Source organism: Acomys russatus, chromosome 16 (assembly GCF_903995435.1).
Source record: "Acomys russatus chromosome 16, mAcoRus1.1, whole genome shotgun sequence".
Lineage (NCBI taxonomy): Eukaryota > Metazoa > Chordata > Mammalia > Rodentia > Muridae > Acomys > Acomys russatus.
The window spans coordinates 13432819-13454632 of NC_067152.1; the positions used below are offsets into that span (position 1 = coordinate 13432819).

Genomic DNA, 21814 nt, shown 5'->3' on the forward strand with positions numbered 1-21814 from the left:
GAGGAGGAAGAGGAGGAGGAGGAGGAGGAGGAGGAGGAGGAGGAAGCAGCAGCAGCAGCAGCTCTTTAGATCTATTTTCTTTTACATGCATGGATGTTCTTCATGCACATATGTGTAGAAGCCTGACGCCTGTGGAAACCAGCAGAGGGCATTACATTCGCTGGAGCTGGAATAGGGATGACGGTGAGCCACCATGTGGAGCTGGGAACCGAACCCAGGTCCCCTAGAAGAATGGTGTCAAGCCACTCAGGGACGACGATCTTAGGAGAATGTGAACACTATATACGATTTTTTTCAACAGAGGGGGAAAAAAGCTTATTCTCCTAGACACAAAAGTACAGCGTTTAGGAAATAGGCTTTCTGAAGCCAATGACTAAAATTAGGAGAACGAGCAACCTAACCTAGTGGTCCCACTGACCATCCTCCTAACTACTGAGCCAAAGACAGAGTGCATGTTTCCCTCTCTGGTTCACAGCGCTACTCTTCTATGAACAGCAACTGTGCTTAAAGAAGGCGGAGAGATCCAACACATCCAATTTCAAGTTACAACCTTGCAATTAAATTTAAAACAAGGAAATCATTCATCAACTGAAAAATATGACTTCTTTTTAAGATTTGCTTTTTTTAGTCTTTTAAGTAACCATCTGGTGTATATTCAGTCACAATTAGCAAAGTGTAACTTCAAAAAGAAAACTTGCAAAGCATTTTCTTTTCTTTTTCTTTTTTTTGGTTTTTCGAGACAGGGTTTCTCTGTGTAGCCTTGGCCATCCTGGACTCACTTTGTAGACCAGGCTGGCCTCGAACTCACAGCAATCCGCCTGCCTCCGCCTCCTGAGTGCTGGGATTAAAGGCGTGCGCCACCACGCCCGGCTCCCAAAGCATTTTCATATTACTTTTAAGTCACAATTCTTAGTAGACATGATCATGGTAAAGAAAAGTTAGGCTTTAGTCTTTAAAACCGTGAGAACTGTGAGTCTTTACAAGTAAGAAGTCACTTAATTTGCTACCAAGTCTGCCAAGAGGGCTGTACTCCTGATGTGTTACCTGGCCTCTAGATGGAGGGTGTAAGAGTACAGGCAGCAGTGTCTATTTCACCAGCCCAAAAAGGAAGGACATCAGGACGTACATTACCATATCTAATTGAGGGTTACACAGACGCTCATAAAAGAAAGCATATGTAATCACCACTTCCCAAACACAACTCTACTTCCTAGATAAAACCAAGCATGGTGGTGTCCAGGCCAGCCTGGGCTAAAGAGTGAGACCCCTGTCTCCAATACAAACAAACAACAAACAAAAGAAATGGAGATTTTAAGTGTAGGAGGCACAGAGGTCCTCCTACACTAGAGAAGCACTAGAGAAAACCAGGAATATCAAATGTGCAGGGTTCTCTTAAAAAACACAGGATATAAAGCCTGTTTTCAGAGCAGAGGTGGTTAATATCCTGGGTTTTGTGCTGTTTGTCCAAGACCACAGCAGATCCTCCCCAAGATCCTTATCAGGAGATTGTTTTTCTCAGTCAATCAGTAGAACCTATCTTTATGGAAGATGCCACATGTACTTTACGAAGTTTCACCACGGACTGAGATAATTATCATGAGGAAATTATTTTCACCAAATTGTGCTGTGCTTACATATGACTAAAAGAAAGGAATTGGGGTCAGATTCTCAACATTTGAAGCAACACAGGCCATTGAACTGTGCTGAACTGAATTGCCTTACCTCACATGGATCGACACTCAGCCGGCCATGACTTCAAAGATCGTAAGATATAATACTGAGCATAGTAAGAGAGATAGCTTCCTCCTAACTGTTCGAGAAACACCCTGCCCCCCCCCCCACCCCGGGTTTTTTTCTTCCAGACAGGGTTTCTCTGTGTAGCCCTGACTGTCCTGGACTCACTTTGTAGACCAGGCTGGCCTCAAACTCAGGGATCTACCTGCCTCTGTCTCCCACCTGCTGGGATTAAAGGTGCGCCACCACGCCCGGCTTAGAAAACTCCCTTTTAAAACTGAGAAAAGGAGCCCAGTGGTGTGGTGGTGCCTGCCTTTAGTCCCAGCACTCAGGAAGCCGTAGCAGTAGCACACTAGCTGACCCATGATCCACCCTTATTTCCCCACAGAAGCACCAAGATCACAGACATGTGCTACCCTATCTGGCTTTTCATCAAGTCTGGGGATTCAAAATTAAGTCTTTAAGCTGTACAAAAAGTACTTTACTCACTGAATTATCTCCCCAGTGCCAAAATGTCTGTATACTAAATTTGTATGCAATTTAGAAAAGGCCTATTTGAATTCCTTTCAATGCTATGCAGGCTGCTTTTTTAGATGATCTTAGGTTAGCAGTCAATTAAAAAAAAATGAGTCCCTTTATCTTGTTTTCCCAAGAAATATTAGGTCTAGGTAAGAATGGAAAGATGGAGGGGAGTGGCCCACATCTTTAACCCCAGCACTTGGGAGGCAGACACAGGTAGATCTTTCCGTTCAAGGGCAGCCTAGTCTACAGAGTGAGTTTCAGGACAGCCAAGGCTATGCAGAGAAACCCTGCTTTGAAAAAAAACAAAACAAAGAAAAAAAAAAGGCTAAAAAAATTTTTGTTGGGTATCATGGCGCACATCCCAGCACTTGGGAGTCAGAGGCAGGCAGATCTCTGTGAGGCCAGACTGGTTTGCAGAGTGAGTTCTGGGACAGCAAGAGCCACAGAGAGAAACCCTGTCACAAAGAAAAAGGAGAAAGAACAGAAAGATGTCCTAGAATCTGTCTTTCCCTCCCCTAAACATGAATGCAGTGTTACCCTACTAAGAATTTAGCAGTTTAGGGCTGGAGAGATGGTTCAATTTAAGCATACAGACTTTAGTTCAGGTCCCCAGCATTTATGCAAAAAGTTGAAAAGTATGCTTGTAATCTCAGCCTAGGGAGGAAAAGACAAGAGGATCCCCGTGGCCTGCTGGCCAGGCAATCTAAAGAAACTTGTGAGCTGCAGGTTTATTTAGGCCCTGTGTCAAAAAATATGGTGGAGTGTGATTGAGAAAGACACTTAATGTTGACATCTGGCCTCCATCTACACACACACACACACACACACACACACACCCCTGTATATATATATACATATATTATAAATAAAAACTCATACCATACACAAACTTTAGCAGTTACTAAGGAAATAATAACATCATTTGCTTCTTTATGAATTTTTAAAATCTCAGATGAAGTAGACAAACACATGAGCATGATGCTAAAATTCAAAGACTTTGAGATGGCCCTTCCTATATTGTCCAAGCTAGCTTCAAACTCCCCAACCTCTGGCTATAGTGCCCACAAGCAGCTGTGCCATGTGCCACTGTGTCTAGCTTAAAATTCCAAGTGTTAAAGTAAACTTTGAGAAACAATGATTAACTTCCAAATTATCTTGGGATCATTAATTCAATACTTTCCTATGCCAAGCATCCTCGCCATAATATTAACATATTGGAGTCATAAATAAATTTAGTATGTATAAAGCACACTTGCTTGAAATGATGGACTTAATTCAACATTGAATATCATTGTGATATCCTTTTTCCCCAGTGAAGATAAAACTGCAGACTCGGAATTGCTTTTAACTTCTTACGCAGGAATAAGAACAAAACAAGAGAAGCTGCCATCCACTTCCTCCCTCACCTACCCTGAGTGCCAACTTAGAGCCTCCTGTCCTACCTTCAGCTGCCCTCCACTCCCCTAATCGGGCCTCAGTTTTCTCAGCTCACTTGTACATAAGGAAATTTAACTTTACTCTCTTTTACTTCAACTAATATTTCTCCAAGGAAGTACTTTTAAAAAATGCTGTTAAAAGGGTTAAAAAAAAATCACTTAGTTTTACATGTTATTTTCCTCTACTAAATAACAGCATCCAAACAACTACAGACATGTGCACGTGGCTGCAGAGAATGTGAGCGCATTGCTCCTGCGTTGCTGATTAACAGATACAATTGTCCAAATCCATTTAAAGCTTTTTCTCAGTTCTGTTTTTTATTTTTTCTTAGGCTATTCTTATTTCACTTGTTAGTTTGTTTGGCATGTGTGCACATACCCACCAATAGAGATCAAACGACAATTTTCAGGAATCAGCTCTCTTCCTTCTGCGATGTGGGTTCTTAGGTCATCAGGCTGTGGCTCCTTTACCAGCTGAGCTGCTCCTCTGTTTTGTGTGGTCTCACACTCACGGCAACTCTATTTCTTAGCCTCACATGTGCTGAGATTATGGTATACCTTATTCTAAGCTTCAAACACTTTTTTGTTTGTTTGTTTGTTTCACAGGGTTTCTCTGTGTAGCCCTGGCTGTCCTGGACTCACTTTTGAAGACCAGGCTGGTCTTGAACTCACAGAGATCCTCCTGCCTCTGCCTCCCAAGTGCTGGGATTAAAGGCGGGTGCCACCACCACCCAGTGGCTTAATTTGTACTATTAAAACAACAACTATGTAAGCAAACTAATCATTACACAAAATTTAAAACTGAAAAAAGTTTTCTGGTGGAACTAATTTATGTAAATAACAGTATTTGCTTAACTGTTCATTCCCCTTTAAATCTTCAGCACCAAAGGAAATGCTGAGCACAACAAGAAGCTGAACTTCAGGCACTGGTTGGAAGATCAGAACGTGTGGAAACACAGAGGGAATTAAATACAGATAAATGCACCAATAAAGACAGAAGAATCTGCTTTGGTTTTGTTTATTAAAAGAAAGTCATTCTTACCAGATAAAGCAGAAAGGTGTGTAATCCTGTTCCAAGGCCAACAGAGGACAAAATCCCCAAGCCTATCCAGTAGGCGTACAAAAGAAACTGCTTCTCTATCCGCTGTACATACTGAAAAACAGAAGGCACAAGGTATAAACTGGAAACCCTGCCTAGGAACGTGCCAATACTAACCCCCACCACGTCCAATCAGCTTAACAAAGCTCTAATGAGCTAAGGGAAAATAACCTTCCCTGACATTAGAAGTAAATTACTTAGCTGGGCATGGTGGCACATGCCTTTAATCCCATCTTTTCTTTTTTTTTAAGATGTATTTATTTGTTTATTACATATACAAAGTTCTGCCTGCATGTATGTCTGCACACCAGAAGAGGGCATCAAATCTCATTATAGATGGTTGTGAGCCACCATGTGGTTGCTGGGAATTGAACTCAGGACCTCTGGAAGAGCAGACAGTGCTCTTAACCGCTGAGCCATCTCTCCAGCCCCTAATCCCATCATTTGTGAGGCAGAGGCAGAGGCAGGTGGATCTCTGTGAGTTCCAGGCCAGCCTAGTTTACAATGTGAGTCCAAGACAGCCAAGGCTACACAGAGAAACCCTGTCTTGAAAAACTGGGAGGAGGGGGAAGAAGAAAGAAGGAAGAAGAAGAAAAAAGAAGGAGGAGAAGAAGAAGAGGAAGAAAAAGAGGAAGAAATGGGGGGGGGGCGGGGTTTGATGGTGACAGGGGTTGGCACTCTCCCATGGGGTAGGTCTCAAACTGGGCCACTCTTTGGCTTGCCATTCCCTCAATCTCTGCTCCATCCTTATCCCTACATTTCTTGTAGGCAGGACAAATTTTACATCAAAGGTTTTATGGGTGGGTTGGTGCCCCCCTCTCTCTACTGGAAGTCCCACCTGGCTACAGAGGGTGGTGACTTCAGGCTCCATATCCCTGCTGTTAGGAAACTCAGCTAGAGTCACCTCCATAGATCTCCTGTCCCAGAGATGCTCCGTTCATTTCATTCTCTCTCCTGATACTCCCCACCTCAGACCTCATCCCTGCTACCCTCCTCACTCAGTCTCCCACCTAGCTCCCTCCCTCTATCTACCTGAGATGTCTATTTTATTTTCCCTTCTGAGTGATATCCTGAAACGTAGTTTGGTTTCACTACAGTCTACAGTCTTAGTACCAATGGGAAAATAATGAGGTAACATTTTGTTAGCACCTTTTCATTAAAATAGTGAAATGTTAACCTATTTTAATAGAAAATGTTTCTAAAATGATCCTGCTATTATGACACTCTGCTTTGGTACAGACAGGAGCCTAGCATATCTTTCTTCCTAGAGGCTTCATCCAGCAGCTGATGTACACAGATGCAGAAACCCACAGCCAAACAATAGACTTGTATGGAAAAGTGGGAGGAAAGACTGAAGGTGCTGGAGGGGTCAAGGATATCACAGGAAGACTTGCAGAATAAATTACTCTGGGCTCATGGGGGCTCACAGAAACTGAATACCAACCAAAGAGCATGCATGGGCTAGATATAGTCCCCCTACACGTATGTAGCAGATGTGCAGCTTGCTCATCATGTGGGCCCCCTAACAATGGGAATAGGGGCTCTCTCTGACTCTGCTGCCTGTCTCTGGAAACCTTACCCCTAGCTGGACTCAGTGGGAGACGATGTACTTAGTTCTGCTGTGACTTGAGGTGCCAGGGTGTGTTGGCACCACGAGTGCTTCCCCTTCTCTGAGGAGCGGGGTTTGGGGAGAAGGGTGTGAGGGTAGGACTGGAAGGAGAGGAGTCGGGGCTGGGATGAGGCTGTAAAGAAAATAAATAAATAAGCAAATAGGAAAAACTTACTTATTTACATATACGTAAAGAAACCCTAACTTTCAACCCAGGATAAAATATGTTTGGATGGGTCAGAAAGGCATATTATAGATATTATAAGGACTCTGTGGCAGAGATGAGATGATCCATGCTCCTTTGACTGAAAACACAAAAATTAGCTTAAATCTTTGAAAGCAAAAGGAATCCTAAATACCAAAATAATGCTGAAGAGCTACAAAACAATGCTTGGGTACTTTTAGTGTACAGTACAGAACAAGACATTAAGATACCAGTTGTCAGATAAAATTAAAAATCTAAAAGTATGCTTAAAAGTGAAATTCTATGAAACTTAGTCTCATTCTGAAATGCCATGAGACTGGAGAACTACTGGGACTACTCAGTATCTCACCTGTTGGTGCGCTCCTTCCACATAATACGTAGCTACAAGCACAGCAAGCAGCAGTAAAAAGGACATCACAATGCTTTGACGATGCCATAATCTTAAAAACAAATTGAAAAAAAACAACGTTGAATTAATCATGCAATGAGCAGAAACAGCCTTTGGGATGTAGAAAGGAGTCAGTCAAGGTGCACAAGCCAAATCCAAATAGCCTTACACAGCCTTTCTCTCTGCCCACAGCCTGGCCTTGTTCACACCTCATCTTTCAAGTTAGAGAGGTATTGCAGTGCAACGGAAGAGCGCAGGCTTTCTAGCCAGAGGCCGGGCTGGACAATTGCTTTTAGTAAGACATTTGTCCAATCAGATTTTGGGTTTTTGCTTTTAAAATCATGATAATCACATACTTGCTTTTCCTTTTTGTGGAGATCCTAGAGGGATCAAATGAGCTGAAATGCTACAAAGTGTTTTATTGACTTTAAGTGGAGCAAAACTGTAAGGTACAGATTATTTAAAAGGACAAGAAAATAATAAGGTGTCAAAGTCCAATTTGCTCTCTGTGATACTGAAACAGCTAGGAGCAAGGAGTTTAAAGGCAGGACACACTTCACGGCAGACTTCTTTTTCGCTGGCTATCAGTAAAGCAGCCTTGGTGTATTATCTGCACACAGGCCTGATTCTTTTCAAGATAAAATCAGGAGAAAAACAACCACTACTCTTACAGTGTTTTCTCTTGGGAGACTCACCATGAGACAGCAGTGACCTGTAATAACCTATGAAGTAAATAATGTTTCTTCATTTTTCTTTTTTCCTTAAGTTAAATGTCCCAATCTGGGGTCAGGCAGTGGCGGGTTGGCCCAGGCTGACCTTGACGTGTACAGCAGAGGCTGGCCTTGAAAGCCTGGTTCTGGTGTGGTGTAGGCTTTGTGTGGGGGGCAAGCACCCTAACTGAGCTACATTGCTTTCCCCCATCCACGTCTTTTTAAACTATAGGAAGGAAACAAATGTTCTTATGATCATGTTCTAAATTTAATTAATCCACTTTGGTGAAACAGATGGCGGGGTGTAGGAGATGGCTGAGACTTCTAAAATTAGTAAACACAATTTATATAAAAAAGAAATAGAAAAGTCTTTACTTTGAGGTCCATTCCTTTAAAACTACAAGAGTTTCCAGGGAAAAATACTGCAAGGTAGTGAGTGGCTGTCTCCACAGGACAATATTCTGCCGCTCTTCCCGATCCCTTCTCTTCTTTTCATGCACTGAAGAAGGGTCTGAAAAACAACAGCATGGAAGGTAAAACAGAATTCCTAACATCTGCACCACATTTCCAAAGATAAGGAAACTGACCTACCGTGTAATCTTCTATCTGTAAGACAGCATGAAAAAAAAACTCTCTAAAGAAGAAGTGAGATTTAACATTGAGACCATGTAAATTTAAGGGTTCAAATTATTGAACTGAGACTGCCCCTTCTGCAGAGGAGGCAACCTACAGAACAAACTTCAGCAAGTCCCTGGAATCCAAGGGCTGTGTTGGCTCCAAACTGAAGGCCAATGGTTTCGCATGTGTCTAAACATCTTGCCATTTCTTTCCACTCCATCAGTGGCAACTTTGCATGGTATTCTTTTAGTTATTATGGAGAAGAATGGCACAATATGTGACTGCTTAGAAATACAGTGGATGAAGAGAATTTCATCCATGTCACAGGCAACCATTCACAGCAAGGCCTGTAATCCTGAGAAATGGCAACTAGGCCGAAATCAGCTGTTCCTTACTGGCTCAGAAATAAAATGAATCAGGGTTGCCACTCACTTTTGGTGCTGAGGACTGGCCACCGAACTGCACCACCACTAGCCCCAGAGCTGGTATTTTCCCATCAGTGTTACTGAGGTAGCAACAAACCCAGCAAAACCAAAACAAAGCACACACTAAGAAATCATGTTCTTTGCTAATTTTTTTCATAGCATGTATTTGCTTAGGAACGAAGGGCCCTAAGAATCCAGCAGTTGATGGCCCAGTGTAGGGGTGCACATTTTTAATGCCAGCACTTGGGAGGCAGAGGCAGGCATATCTCTGTGACTTTGAGGACAAGTTGGTCTGCAGAGTGAGTTCCAGGACAGCCAGGGATACAGAGAAAGCCTGTCTCAAAAGTGCCCCCTGACACCCTCAAAGATCCCAGCAGTTGAATTTGGATTACAACTATAAATTTGGGGAACGATAAGTATAGGCTAGCTACCTGTGCTGCTGTTTGTTTGTTTGTAGACAGGGTCTCATCACATAGCTACAGATACAGATATCTGCCTGCCCTTGCCCCTCCCCCTGCCGGATTGCACCACTGCAAAGGGTGGAGGCCAACAACTTGGTCACTGTAAGGAAGGCCTAGTGAAGAAACACGTGTAGAGCCCCGCCAAGAATAACACTCCAATGCCTAGGTATGACTTGCTATTATTGCTGCTACATAGTCCTTACCTGTGAAACTTCCATTATGCTGTTCCTTACTCATTGCTACACGTCTCTGGTCACAATTTTTTCCATTCTCTGCCATTTCATAGATCAGTCACTCTGGAGGAGCTAAAACAGGAAAACAAAGCCCAGCAATATATAAGATTCTTCTATTTCGCAGCGAGAATAAAACTGAATATAGGAGCAACACGGCATATATCCTAAATGCTAACAGGGTGATGTGTTCCTACTACTATTCCCTTTTATAAACAATTTATACAATTCTATATAAAAGCTTGCGGTAAAAAACAAGAGCTTGTGCCTTTTCTAAATAGTTATTCTAGTGAATGTTTTTCCAGGTTAAAATTTGGGAGCAGGTGCTAGAGAGATAGCTCAGAGCTTAAGAGTTCCAGGCCAGCTAGGAAGAACCATCTATAAACAACAAAACCAACAACCAAAAAAACCTCCAAACAGGGCTGGAGAGATAGCTCAGAGGTTAAGAGCAATGGCTGCTCTGCCAGAGGTCCTGAGTTCAATTCTCAGCAACCACATGATGGCCCACAACCATGTAAATTGAGGCCTGGTGCCCCCTTCTGGCCACAGGTGTGCATGCAGGCAGAACACTCCGTGATAAATGTTTTGTTTTTTTTAATTTGGGAGCACTTTACTAACAGAATAAAGGTTATCAAGTACTAGCACCTTCAAATATTGATAACTCTGATATCATCTAATTTATAAATTAATGTCATACCCGATTTGAAATTTACCTGTTGTAAAGAAAAAAGAAAAAACCCCAGCCATTCGATTCTACTAATAATGACTCAGGCTTCAAATGCTGGGGTGAAAACCTGCCTGCTCAGAGAGACAGAGAAAGCACCCAGATGACCTTCCTATGCAGCTTATGCCCAAGAGGAAAAAGCCTTTCTTTCTCAGCCTATATCCCAAATGGAAAAACCAAAATCCAAATGTCCCCTCTTCTCCACGCTGCCTTAAATATCCTTCTCTCAAGGCCCCTCCTCTCTGCTTGGTCCCTGTCAGCTGGTTTCTTGCTCTATCTCTTGACCTAGGGTTGGCTTTATTCGGCTCTTGGACTAAGGGTGTGTAGTAGGGTCGTGCCACACGACAAGGACTTGTTTACAGTTAACAGAAGGCTCTTGGGTTTAAGGTATGGGGTAGGGCCAAAACACAAACAAGAAACAGATTTTTACAGTTCACAATGGAATCAAATATCATGCAACATTTACCAGACCTTTTTATCTTCTCAATTTTTATAGCCATGTTGTATTAGAAAACACGTTCATGGGGGCTGGAGAGACGGCTCAGAGGTTAAGAGTACTGGCTGTTCTTCCAAAGGTCCTGAGTTCAATTCCCAGCAACCACATGGTGGCTTGTAACTATCTATAATGAGATACTTATGCCCTTTTCTGGCCTGCTGGCTTACATGCAGACAGAATACTATATAAACAATAAATAAATATCTTCTTTTTTTAAAAATTTATTTATTATTATGTATACAGTGCATCAGATCATATTATAGATGGCTGTGAGCCACCATGTGGTTGCTAGAAATTGAACTCATGACCTCTAGAAGAGCAGTCAATGCTCTTAACCACTGAGCATTCTCTCCAGCCCCCTAAATATTTTCTAAAAAGAAAAATAAGTTCATTTATCAACACAAATGTCACAGATCCAAGGTCAGCTTTATGTAGGAAACACTGACTAGAATTGGAATGGTACAGAAGATAAGATTTTCATATTTAAATATATGAGGCATATATTTAAAGACATAGCCAGTTGGTAGTAGAATGCTTGCTTAGCATGCACAAAGCCCCAGGCTCAATCCCAGGACCACATAAAATCAGGAAAGTGGTGTTCAAGTGTCATCCTAGCACGGGAGAAGTAGAAGACTGGAAGTTCAAGGCCAGGCCAGGCTAGGTGAAAGTCTATCTAAAAAAGGGAAGTGATGTACATTCAAACAATGCAACCTATTCACCCATAAAAGAGACAAACAGGTGTGAGTGTGACCGTTTACCAGGTTGACTTGGCTGATGCAGTCCTTTCCTCCTTCCGTGCATGTCCCTTCCAAAGGTGCAGGCTTGATGGGTTAAAGAGGGTGGACATTTGCCAGCCAAGGGTATTGGAGTAGGTGCACTCCTCTGCTGGAACCAAACAAGTTCTCCAAAAATCAGGGCCAGGCCTGCAATCTCAGAACTTGGGACACTGAGGAAGAAACTACCACAAGCTTGAGGGCAACTTGTTTCGCAGAGAACCAGTCTCGCATGGACTACAGTCTAAGACTGCTTCAAAGACAGAAGTCAGGGAGACAGTTCAATTGGTGATGTGCCAGCCCCAGAAGCATGAAGACCGGAGTCTGACTCCTAGTGCTCATGCAGAAGTCAAGGAGAAGTCCAGTGTGTCTGTAGCCACAGCGCTGGCAAGGTAGAGACAAGCAGATTCCTAGGACAGCTGGCCAGCAAGCCTCGCCTACTGCTTGAAGCCCAGGTCTCAGTGAAAGACCTTATTTCAAAAAAGAAGTTAGACAGTGACTAAAGAACAATGCCTGAGGTGACCTCTGGCCTTCAGCTGCTCACACCTATACACACATGCGCTGCTGCTATATGTGTGTGTGCCAGCACACAAACACTCACACACCCACACACACAAGAGTAAAAAGAAGGGGATCACTGGCTGTCCAGGACAGGACATTTACATAAAGAGTATGCGTGTGCATATGTGTTGGTGTGAAACTAACTCTAAGACATCCAAAGGGTAGAAGGTGCATGAAACAATGAACTTGGAAATTACGTAAACCAGAAAACCAGCCTCATGCTGCGTTATCAGTGACGCCGCTGCCCTACTGCTAATCTGTAACAGGCTGGAGGCGAGGTGATTAATATGAGTAGATAAAGTTCATCTTCAGGGGAGGCTGACAGAAACCGTGAGCTCAATTACAACACACAATGAAACTCGGGTTTTAGTGAGATTAGATAGAAACAGGGTTGAGAGTTCAGCAGAACTGGGTTTAAATCTAACCTTCGCTGCTCTAGGAGCTTGAACAAGTAGTAAATCTCTACAAACAAGTTTAACTTTGCCCCTGTTTTGAGCCTGGGTCTCACTCCATGGTCCAAAGCGGCCTGTCACTCATTAAGTAACAGGCTGGTCCTGAACTCCACAATAAGCTTTCACTCCAGCTTCCTACGTGCTGAGAGTACTGGCTGCTCTAATTTATAAAATAGGGACCACATGGATCATCAACAGGTACAAAAAAATTAAAGGTAATATATACAACAAACATGGAAAGCCTCATCCTTGTGGGGGTGGAGTGGACGTGTACACATGAGTAAGTGTGTGTGAAGGCCAGAGATATATATCAGGTTATATTGTACCATTGCTTTTTTTGGGGGGTGGGGTGGGGGAGGAAAGAGTCTCTTACTGAACCTGGAGTTCACTGATTCAGCTCCAGAGACAAGTCTGCCCCAGCATTCAGCAGCACTGGGAGCACAGAGGTGTGCTGCCATGCCTAGCTTTTATCTGGGCTCGAGGGATCTGAACTCCTGTCCTCATGCTTGCGTGGCAGGCACTTGGCCTGGTCATCTCCCTCGCTCTTCCCACGTCTTTCATATTGACTGCAATATATATTACCTAATATAGTGAAAATGAGCTCAGAGGACAACACATTCCAAGTTTGATCTTAGAAATTTATGTCAAATTTCTGTAAAGATATCACCAAAACACAATATAGCCCAAAGCATTACCATGACAGAACGACAAAGCTATTTTGTGAAAAAATAAAATCAGAGCATCAAAATGGCTTACAAAGTAGAGATCTAGTACTAATGAAGTATACAGAGGATGTGTGAAACAGCACTGTCTACAAGAAGGGAAAGATTTCAACCATGTAGGTATAATTTTCAGGACAGGGTTTCTCTGTGGAGCCGTGGGTGTCGTCCTTGCACTCAAGAGATCCTCCTGCCTTTGCTGTGATTCACGGAGTGCCCTACCACCACACAGCCCTTCTAGGTATTTAACTAGAAGCTATATGTAAAATTTAAAGATCTTTGAAAGTGTAAGGGATAGGATTCAGCCAAATCCATAGCCACCCATATATATTACAACAAGTGAGACTTGCTCAATTTGTGGTAAAGGAACAGAACATAAAGTGGGTATTGCAACACACACTTAAACACTGACACTGAGGAGGCAGGAGAGCAGGAGGAGGACTACCACACATCTGAGCAGCCTGAACTATATAATAAGTTCTAGTTGGTGCTGAGATCATGTAACTGAGCTTTATACACGCACATATGCGTACACAAAGGCTTACATTAAGAAGCACGCTTTCCATTACCACCCACCCCTGCAAAACCATTCTGCTAGTTGAACTCATTTCTCCCTATTTATTCTTTTCCCTTAGTCCTTAGTGGCATCTTGAATAGACAAAAGAGGTTTATTCAAAACAACTTGGATTTCTTTAAAGCAGAATTTAACAAAGGTATCGTGCAATTAAAGGTTTTGTTTTTAAATACTGTAGCAGGAATTTTTATTTATTTAAGGGAACAATCTGTTTTTATACAACATGCTAAAAACAACTTACTGGTATTTCCTTTTAAAAATGCTCTCTACAAAACATAAAATAATTTGGAATTTTATTTGTTAGAAATACAGGGATGTAAATTACTTTTGTTTAGTCAGTCTACTTCACAAACAAAACAAATTCAGTTTTAAAAACAAGTTTAGAGAGAGGGGAGAGAGAGAGAGAGAGAGAGAGAGAGAGAGAGAGAGAGAGAGAGAGAGAGAGAGAGAGAGAGAAGAGAGGGAGGGAGGTGAAATAAAGAGATTAAGAAGAGGGGAAAGAGCTAAAATTTTTACAAAGAAGTTACAACATAAAGGCAAAAAAACTAAGAAGGTTCCTGTGCAGTCAGATTATAGTGATAAAGTGCTGGCCTTGATATGTGCCACAAACAGAACAAAACCCCTTTTTGCATTTGACCATTTAGGAGAAGCTGGGTGTGGCGATACATACCCATAATCCCAATGCCCACGTGCTCGCGCATGTGTGTGTGTGTGTGTGTGTGTGTGTGTGTGTGCAGGAGGATGAAGAGTCCACACTACATACCCAGATCTTCTCGGCAGGAATCAATTCCTAATTAAAACACAATTTCTTTGTCACACACACTGCAGAACTCTGCAAAGCTGCCATTTCCCTGAGACTACTCTGTATTCTTTTTTGTATGTTTGTTTCTCATTGTAGACCTGGATGTCCCGGAACTCACTCTGTAGAGCAGGCTGGCCTTGAACTCAGAGGTCTACCTGCCTCTGCCTCCCAAGCGCTGCAATTACAGGTGTGCACCACCATGCCCAGCTCAGCCCTTTATTTTTTAAAACATAAAAGCAGAGCTGCAGACAGACAAGTCTTCACTTCCTCATCAGCAAATCTCTACTCCACTGAAGTGAGCCAGCTGACCCCACAGATCAGGAAATCAAGAAATGTCTTTCATCAGGAGCACTAATGCCCTCCACTGCGGCCAATGCAAGAACACTAAATCTTACTGAGCCCCTTACCTAGCTGGGTGCTGCAGGCAGTCACTCTTTTGAAGGGTCTAGTTTCCTTGATACTTCTCTGGCTACTCCGCTCACAGCTCCTGCAGCTTCTACTTCTTGGTGCTATTCAGAGCTTGGTCCCAGGTTCCGGTTTGTGTTCTCTTCACACTCCCTAATGATGTCATCTAGTCACTCAGCCTTAAATACACCCTCTACATAGTGACAATTATCTTCCTCTCTAAAGCAGAATGTTCCACATGACAGTGCCTTATGAATATTCTGTAAGAATAATCAGATTACAGAAGGACCTTGCCAAGTATTCCAGCTTAACTAACCCCTATAATGCACATGCAGGCAAGCAGAATAATGCTCAGATAACGTCACAGAACAAGTCACAACAAACCTAAAAGCAGTTCCCAGATACAGAGTGCCCTTCAATAACAATGTGGAGTGTATTGACTGACCTGTGGGCAACACACTTTCTTCCAACTAAATATAGATTATTTCTTGGAGAATTTTGAAAGAAAAGTCTCAATCTATGTATTTCTCTTTGCATTATTAGAAAATTGGTGTTGTGGTTTAAAAAGCTGGCTGGAATAATTCTAATCCCTATAGCACATTTGGTTGTATGTTTACTAACTAAAATTTCTTTCTCTCTTTTTTTCCCCTCAAGACAGGGTTTCTCTATGTAGCCTTGGCTGTCCTGGACTCACTTTATAGACCAGGCTGGCCTAGAACTCACAGAGATCTGCCTGCCTCTGCCTCCCAACCCCTGGTATTAAAGGTGTGTGCCATCACAGCCCCGCCTAACTCAGATTTCTTTTGCTTCCAATATTTGGGTTTTTTGAGACAGGATTTCTTTGTGTAGGCCTGGCTGTCCTGGAATTCACTCTGGAGATGAGGCTGGCTTTGAACTCATGTAGATCCACCTGCCTCTGCTGGGACTAAAGTAGTGAGCCACTACATCCTCCGTCTTCAAATGTCTAAACCACAAAGCTGAGGCTCAGACCCTGCACCATGGCATCAAAACAAGCTCTAGATGCCATGAGAGACATAGTTATTGCAGGATATTTGATCCCGCTGTGGTCTCTGAGACTGTGAACTGTCAATCGCTGTTCTGTGGTTGAGTCCTAATACACACTTTTAATCCAAGAACTTTCTGTTAAACAGGCGATAAAGGTGTGGTTCAGCCAGACCCAACACATACTTTTAATCCAAGAGCTTCTGTACACAGGATTTAATAAAGTTAACTCTAGGTCAAAAGAGGCGGAGCAAGACACCAGCTGACAGGGCCTTTGAGCTGAGGGGTATTTAAGACAGCATATGGAAGTAGAAGGGGTTTAGCTCTTCCCCTCTTCAGCTCCTTGGCCTTTGTTTCTGTGGGGCTTTTTGAGCTTTGAGCTAGCAAGTCTTGGCCTTTTCCTCCCGGGATGTCAGCTGTGCTAGGGAGCTTTTTGGGCTTTTCCATCTGGACATGAGCTGAGTGGGAAGGTCAGCTGGGTGCTTTCTCTGCCTCTCTGGGCTAGCAGGTTTTCACCCCAGCATCTGGCTCCTGAGTCTTTACAGGTGAAATAGAACGATTTGGATTTTCTTTAAAAACAACGCATACTATCTACCTACTTACCTAGGTTTTGTCTGGGAAACACACTGTCTTTGCTGCCTGTGTTTTCAAGCTTGTTACACAACCCAGCATCTACACACCCTATTAATCTCACTCATTTTCATCTTGTTGGAGGCACAGGGAAACTTGTCCCTGAAAGCTATCAGTATGTTCTGATTGAATTGAGGCCATCTTAGGACAAAGGTCATGCGGAATATGTATTCCATGCCTACTCCCCAAGACAGCTTATTTATACCCGACCCCAATTCTGCTTTCCTCCTCAGCTTAAAATGGCTTAAAATTTTTGTTAAAAAAAAAAAAAAAAAGATTCCACTTTAGGCTCTCCTAAATTTTTCTTTAATAAAAAAAATGTATGTGTATGGATGTTTTGCCTGTATGTATATCTGTGCATTACATGTGTGGAGTTTCTATGGAGACCAGAAGAGAGTGTTACATCCCCTGGAACTGTAGTTACAGATGGTTGTGGGCCATCGGTGGTTCTGAGAACTGAACTCAAGTCCCCTGCAAGAGCAGTCTGTGCCCTAAACTGTTGGTTCATCTTTAGCCCTTACTGTGTCTTCCTTTTTAAATGTGTCTTTGGGTAATTTAAGCTTTTGCATTTGAGCCTATTTGTGTAACATGCCCATCTTAATCTTCATTTCATCTTCTAGTGTTTTTTGTTTTGCCTTGGGTGATTATCAGTAAGTTACCTTTTCTATTTCAAAAGGAAGTATACAAATCTGGGCACACTGACCTCTCCCTGTAGCCCAGCTTTTGGACAGCGGAGGTAGTAGTTTTGCTATAAGGCAATGAATTCTAGGTCAGTATGTGCCACAGTGTGAGATCCTACCTCAAAAAACAAAACAAGACAAACCACATGATGACACAAACTTGTAATCCTAGCACTCAGGAGGCAAAGCCTGGGGGAAACCTCACAAGTTTCAGGCAAGCCAGAGCCAGAACATGTCACAAACAAAGCAAAACAACACAACATAACCCCACAATCGAATCACACAGGAAGATTACATTTAAGTGCTCTGCATAGTGAGCACTTAATAAATTCATGTGTACAGGTGTTTTGTCTGCGTGTATGTTTGTGTACAACATGTGTACCTGGTGCCTAGGGAGACCAGAAGGGGGAGGCGTTGGCTCTCCTGGAGCCAGAATTACAGGTAGTTGTAAGCTACCATGTGGGTTCTGGGATCCAAACCTGAATCCTCTTGAAGGTCAATCAGTGCTCTTAACTGTGGAGCCAAGGGCCCCGCCCCTCTGCATGCTTTCCGTGAGGTAAATCCCACCCTTCACATCACCTTACACGCATTTGCCTTCTACACTTTTCTACACAATACAAGAGCCTACCCAACTGGTTCTCAGAGTAACAGAGGCATCCACAGAATCACAACTCTTAGTTTGTTAGGTTAGATAATATTCCCCCACACTATAAACATTTGAAAATGTACTAAAAGGACAACCTATTAGAAGTTATTGGAGGAAACTGGGCAGTGGTAGGGCACCCCTCTAATCCCAGCATTTGGGAGGCAGAGGCAGGCGCATCTTTCTGAGTTTGAGGCCAGCCTACTACACAGAGCTAGTTCCAAGTCAGCCGGGGCTACAGAAAAACACTGTCTTGAAACTCCCAACCCCAAATTTATTTTAAAGGTAAAAGCCTACATTGGGAGCTGGAGAGATGGCCCAGTAGTTAAGAGCGCTGGCACTCTTCCAAGGATCCAGGGTTTGATTCCCAGCACCCACATAGCAGCTCACAACTGCTTGTAAATTTAGTTCTAGGGATCCAATACCCTCTTGTGGCCTCCACAGCCACCAAGTATACATGGTACACAGGCACATATGTAAGCAAACACATACACAGTGCTTGCGAGGTGGAGGCAGTCGGATCTCTGAGTTCTAGGCCATCCTGGTCTACAGGGCAAGTTGAAGGACATCCAGGGCCACACAATGAAACCCTGTCTAGAAAAACAAGCAAAAACTTTAAAAGAAGCCTACATAGGTAGGAGAAGACGAAAGTATCACTCAATTTTCACAATTCAATGTAGTAGGATCAATTTTGGCTCAGGTATCCAGTTCCCGAGTATAGAAGTAAATTCAAAGTATTCTTGCTCTGTTAAAAGATTGAAATGTCCTCAAACAAGAATCCAGCATAAATTCTAGAGTTTCAATGTGCCCTACTTTGCACTGAGGGTATACAGTACAAGTTAGTTTGGTTTATAGAGTAAGTCTGCTAAACTAAACTTTATATTCCTTACAATAAGTCAATGTGTGGATTTGGTCAGAAGATAGAAGTAGCACAGAAGCATAACCCAGAATATCAAACAACATTTCAGACATGAGAAATACCTTTAAAGGCTGTGTTCAAAATAAAAAGGTTTGTATTAAAATATGTGCTGTTTTTGTTTGTTTCTGGCAGAAATGCTTAGAATGCATTGCTAACCCAGCTCACAAAGGCTCTTTGTAGGCTGTGCTTTTGGTGCTAATACTATAATGCTCCATTCACTTTAAACATTAGCCCCATTTAGAATACAAAAACAATACAAAACAAAATTATTTAGTCCCTTGTCGGGGGAGTGGCACACCAAGTTAGCAACAAACCTAAAAGTGGTATCCAGACACAGCTTGGCCTTAAACAGTATGGAGTGTGCTGCCATGCTGGCAAGATATGTCTCTTTCCTAAAACTAAAGCGAGATGGCTTAGTGGTCAAGGTGCCTGGCACCAAGGCTGACAACCCGAGTTCAAGCCCAGGTCCCACACAGCAAAACACCGACTCCTGCCAAGTTGTCCTCTAACTGCCACCTGCATGCTTTGACATGCATATACAGATTCACATGCAGATGTGCATGTGGGATTAACGTTTTTTGTAGACAATTGTCTGATGACACAATAGCAATTCCCTATGGTAAAAATTGCTAGAGAAGTTAACAAGAGAAAGAAAAGCAAGCCAGAGCACTAAACCTACAGATCCTCATTTTCTTGGCAACATTGTTCCACAGTGATTTACATCTTTTCAAGTCAGGCTCTTAATGAACCTTGCTGTTCTTCATGCAAGCCACTTAGGTAGTCAACCTTTCAGTTAAGTAACTGGTCTTGCTTTCAGAAGTATCTACTCTTAAGTGGAATGCTTAAGCATATCTAGTTATAGGCCACTAGAGAACAGCTGCAGAGGCCCGGAAGCTATAAAGACTAAGGACCTGCAAAACTGAGTGTCAGAATAGGCAATCAAGTGAGTGGTATACCATGACTCAATGCACACTATCAAAGAAATTACCAGATCACCAGCTGGGAGTAGACAACAGAAACTGTCAAATGGTTGTGGCAGTTAAAGAATACAGTTTCTGAAAATGCATTATTTGGAGGGGAATGCATGGGAAATCCCTTGAATGCTTTTGAACTTAATTTCTTAAGTTGTGGGGAATTAAAGACAGGCTTGCTATGTGGATCAGACTGCTCAGCCTCCCTCCAGAATGCTGGGGTCCCATGCATGTGTGTAGTTTGGTATCTGAGAGGGTCCTGAAATCAACACATTAGGATGCAATGAATGCCTGTACCATTCTATGGGGGTCATTTTTCCACCAGTGCCTTTTGCAACCTACCCACACAGAGGTTTCTGGGGGAAGTTCAAGTGGAGTTGTTCATGGAATGTGACAGCAGCATCTGACAAAGCTGACCACTTCTTAAAAACAGTCTGAATATGTAAAAGCACATTTACCTACCTCTCCAAGTTTCCTGCTTCTATCTATATTATTATATCCTTTTTTATTTTTTGAGACTGGGTTCCTGGCAGTACTGGAACTCACTTTTTAGACCAGGCTGGCCTTGAACTCAGAGATTTATCTGCCTCTCTGCCTCTGAGATTAAGGCTGCGCACAAATACACCCAGCTTCTACCTACCTTCTTATAACATGGTCTCGCCCAAACCTTCCTTCACCTATTACCTGGAACAACCACCCACCGATTACTAAACCCAGAAGCTAGTCATTATTGATTAAAAAAAAAAAATCATTCATCTTACCTAAGATCAAAGCCCTAATTCAAATATACTTACACACTGTTCTAGGTCTTTTAAAAAACATTTATTTACGGCTTGTAGGTGCAGGCAGAGGACTGCTCCTTGCATGGAGCACATGTGAAGGTCAGAGGACAATTTGCCAGAGTCAGTTCTCCCCCTCTAACAGGTGGGCTCTGGGGATGGAACTCAGGCTGTGAGACATAGCAACAGTAAGTCACTGCGGCTGAGCCATCTTCTCTCCATCTTGGCCACCCTTCTAGCTTAGCCATCTTCATCTCTACACTTGTGCTACTGCTGTGGGCTCACAATCTCTTCCTCCATTAATATTTTTCTCCCCTCCTGAACTGAGCGCTCTCTGTGGCTCAGACGCCCCTTAGACTCCAGCGTTCAGGGGCTTCTCTTAGAGCTAAGTCTCTAGAGCAGAAGAACCATTGTTATGCACCACTATGCTGGACTTTCAGTCCTATTTTTTGTCCCCTTAAATTCATCCACCAGATATAAACAGGAATGAATTTTTTATAACTCATATTATTATTATTCTACTTAAAACTGTCAAACAACCTATTACGCTCAACCACATGCAAACTCATTCCTATGAACTGCAAACTCACATGGTCTGAACTCTGCATCTTTCCCAACCCTTTTACATTTTCCAAGTCCACCTGTGCTCCAGCCCCAAACAGGTACAAACACATATTGCTAGCTCTTTCCCCGAATCCTTGTTTGTTTTCTTCACGACACTTTAAATTCTCTAATGGTAGATGGAACCATTTGGGAAGGATTGTGTGTGGCCTTTGAGGTTTCAAAAGCCTGCTTAGCTCTCTCTTTCTCTGCCTTGTGCTTGAGGATAAAGACATAAGCTGTCAGCTACAGCTCCAAGTACAGAGCCGTGCCTGCCATGCCTGCTTGCCACCATGCTCTGTGCCTTGATAGTTATGTACTCACCCTCTGAAACTGTAATCCCAGCAAACTCTTTCTTCTGTTAGTTGCCTTGGTTACAGTGTCTTATCACACAATAAAAAAGTAAGACATCTATCAATTGGATCAAAGAGCTGGGCAACAGCTCATCTGAACCACAGTCCGGGCCAGCCACAGGCTAGGCACTGTTGTATGCGCTTTCTTGAATACACTCACTGACCCTTAACAGAAAGGAGGAAACCAAAATAACAGAGGCTAAGCAACCAGTTCAGGAGTCTCAGTAATGGAGCTGGAATTTGAACCAAGGCTTCAAGTTCCAGTATTCTTTTTCTTCCCCCGCCCCCCAACAG

The 21814-nt window shown here is 42.8% G+C and overlaps 1 protein-coding gene across 2 annotated transcripts in view; it reads right to left on the bottom strand.

The window, feature by feature from the left end:
• Nucleotides 1-21814, bottom strand: part of Vmp1 (vacuole membrane protein 1) — a 91643-nt gene that overhangs the window by 65206 nt on the left and 4623 nt on the right. The window contains exons 1-5 of one of the 2 annotated variants that reach the window (XM_051158216.1): nt 14946-14974; nt 9411-9512; nt 8079-8214; nt 6955-7045; nt 4735-4845 (exon numbers count right to left, since the gene is read on the bottom strand). In XM_051158216.1, the coding sequence (XP_051014173.1) occupies nt 4735-4845; nt 6955-7045; nt 8079-8214; nt 9411-9486 (414 nt within the window). In that variant the 5' untranslated portion in view covers nt 9487-9512; nt 14946-14974. Of the gene's footprint in view, nt 1-4734; nt 4846-6954; nt 7046-8078; nt 8215-9410; nt 9513-14945; nt 14975-21814 lie in introns of those variants that run through there. The other variant, XM_051158215.1, reaches the window with a different exon arrangement.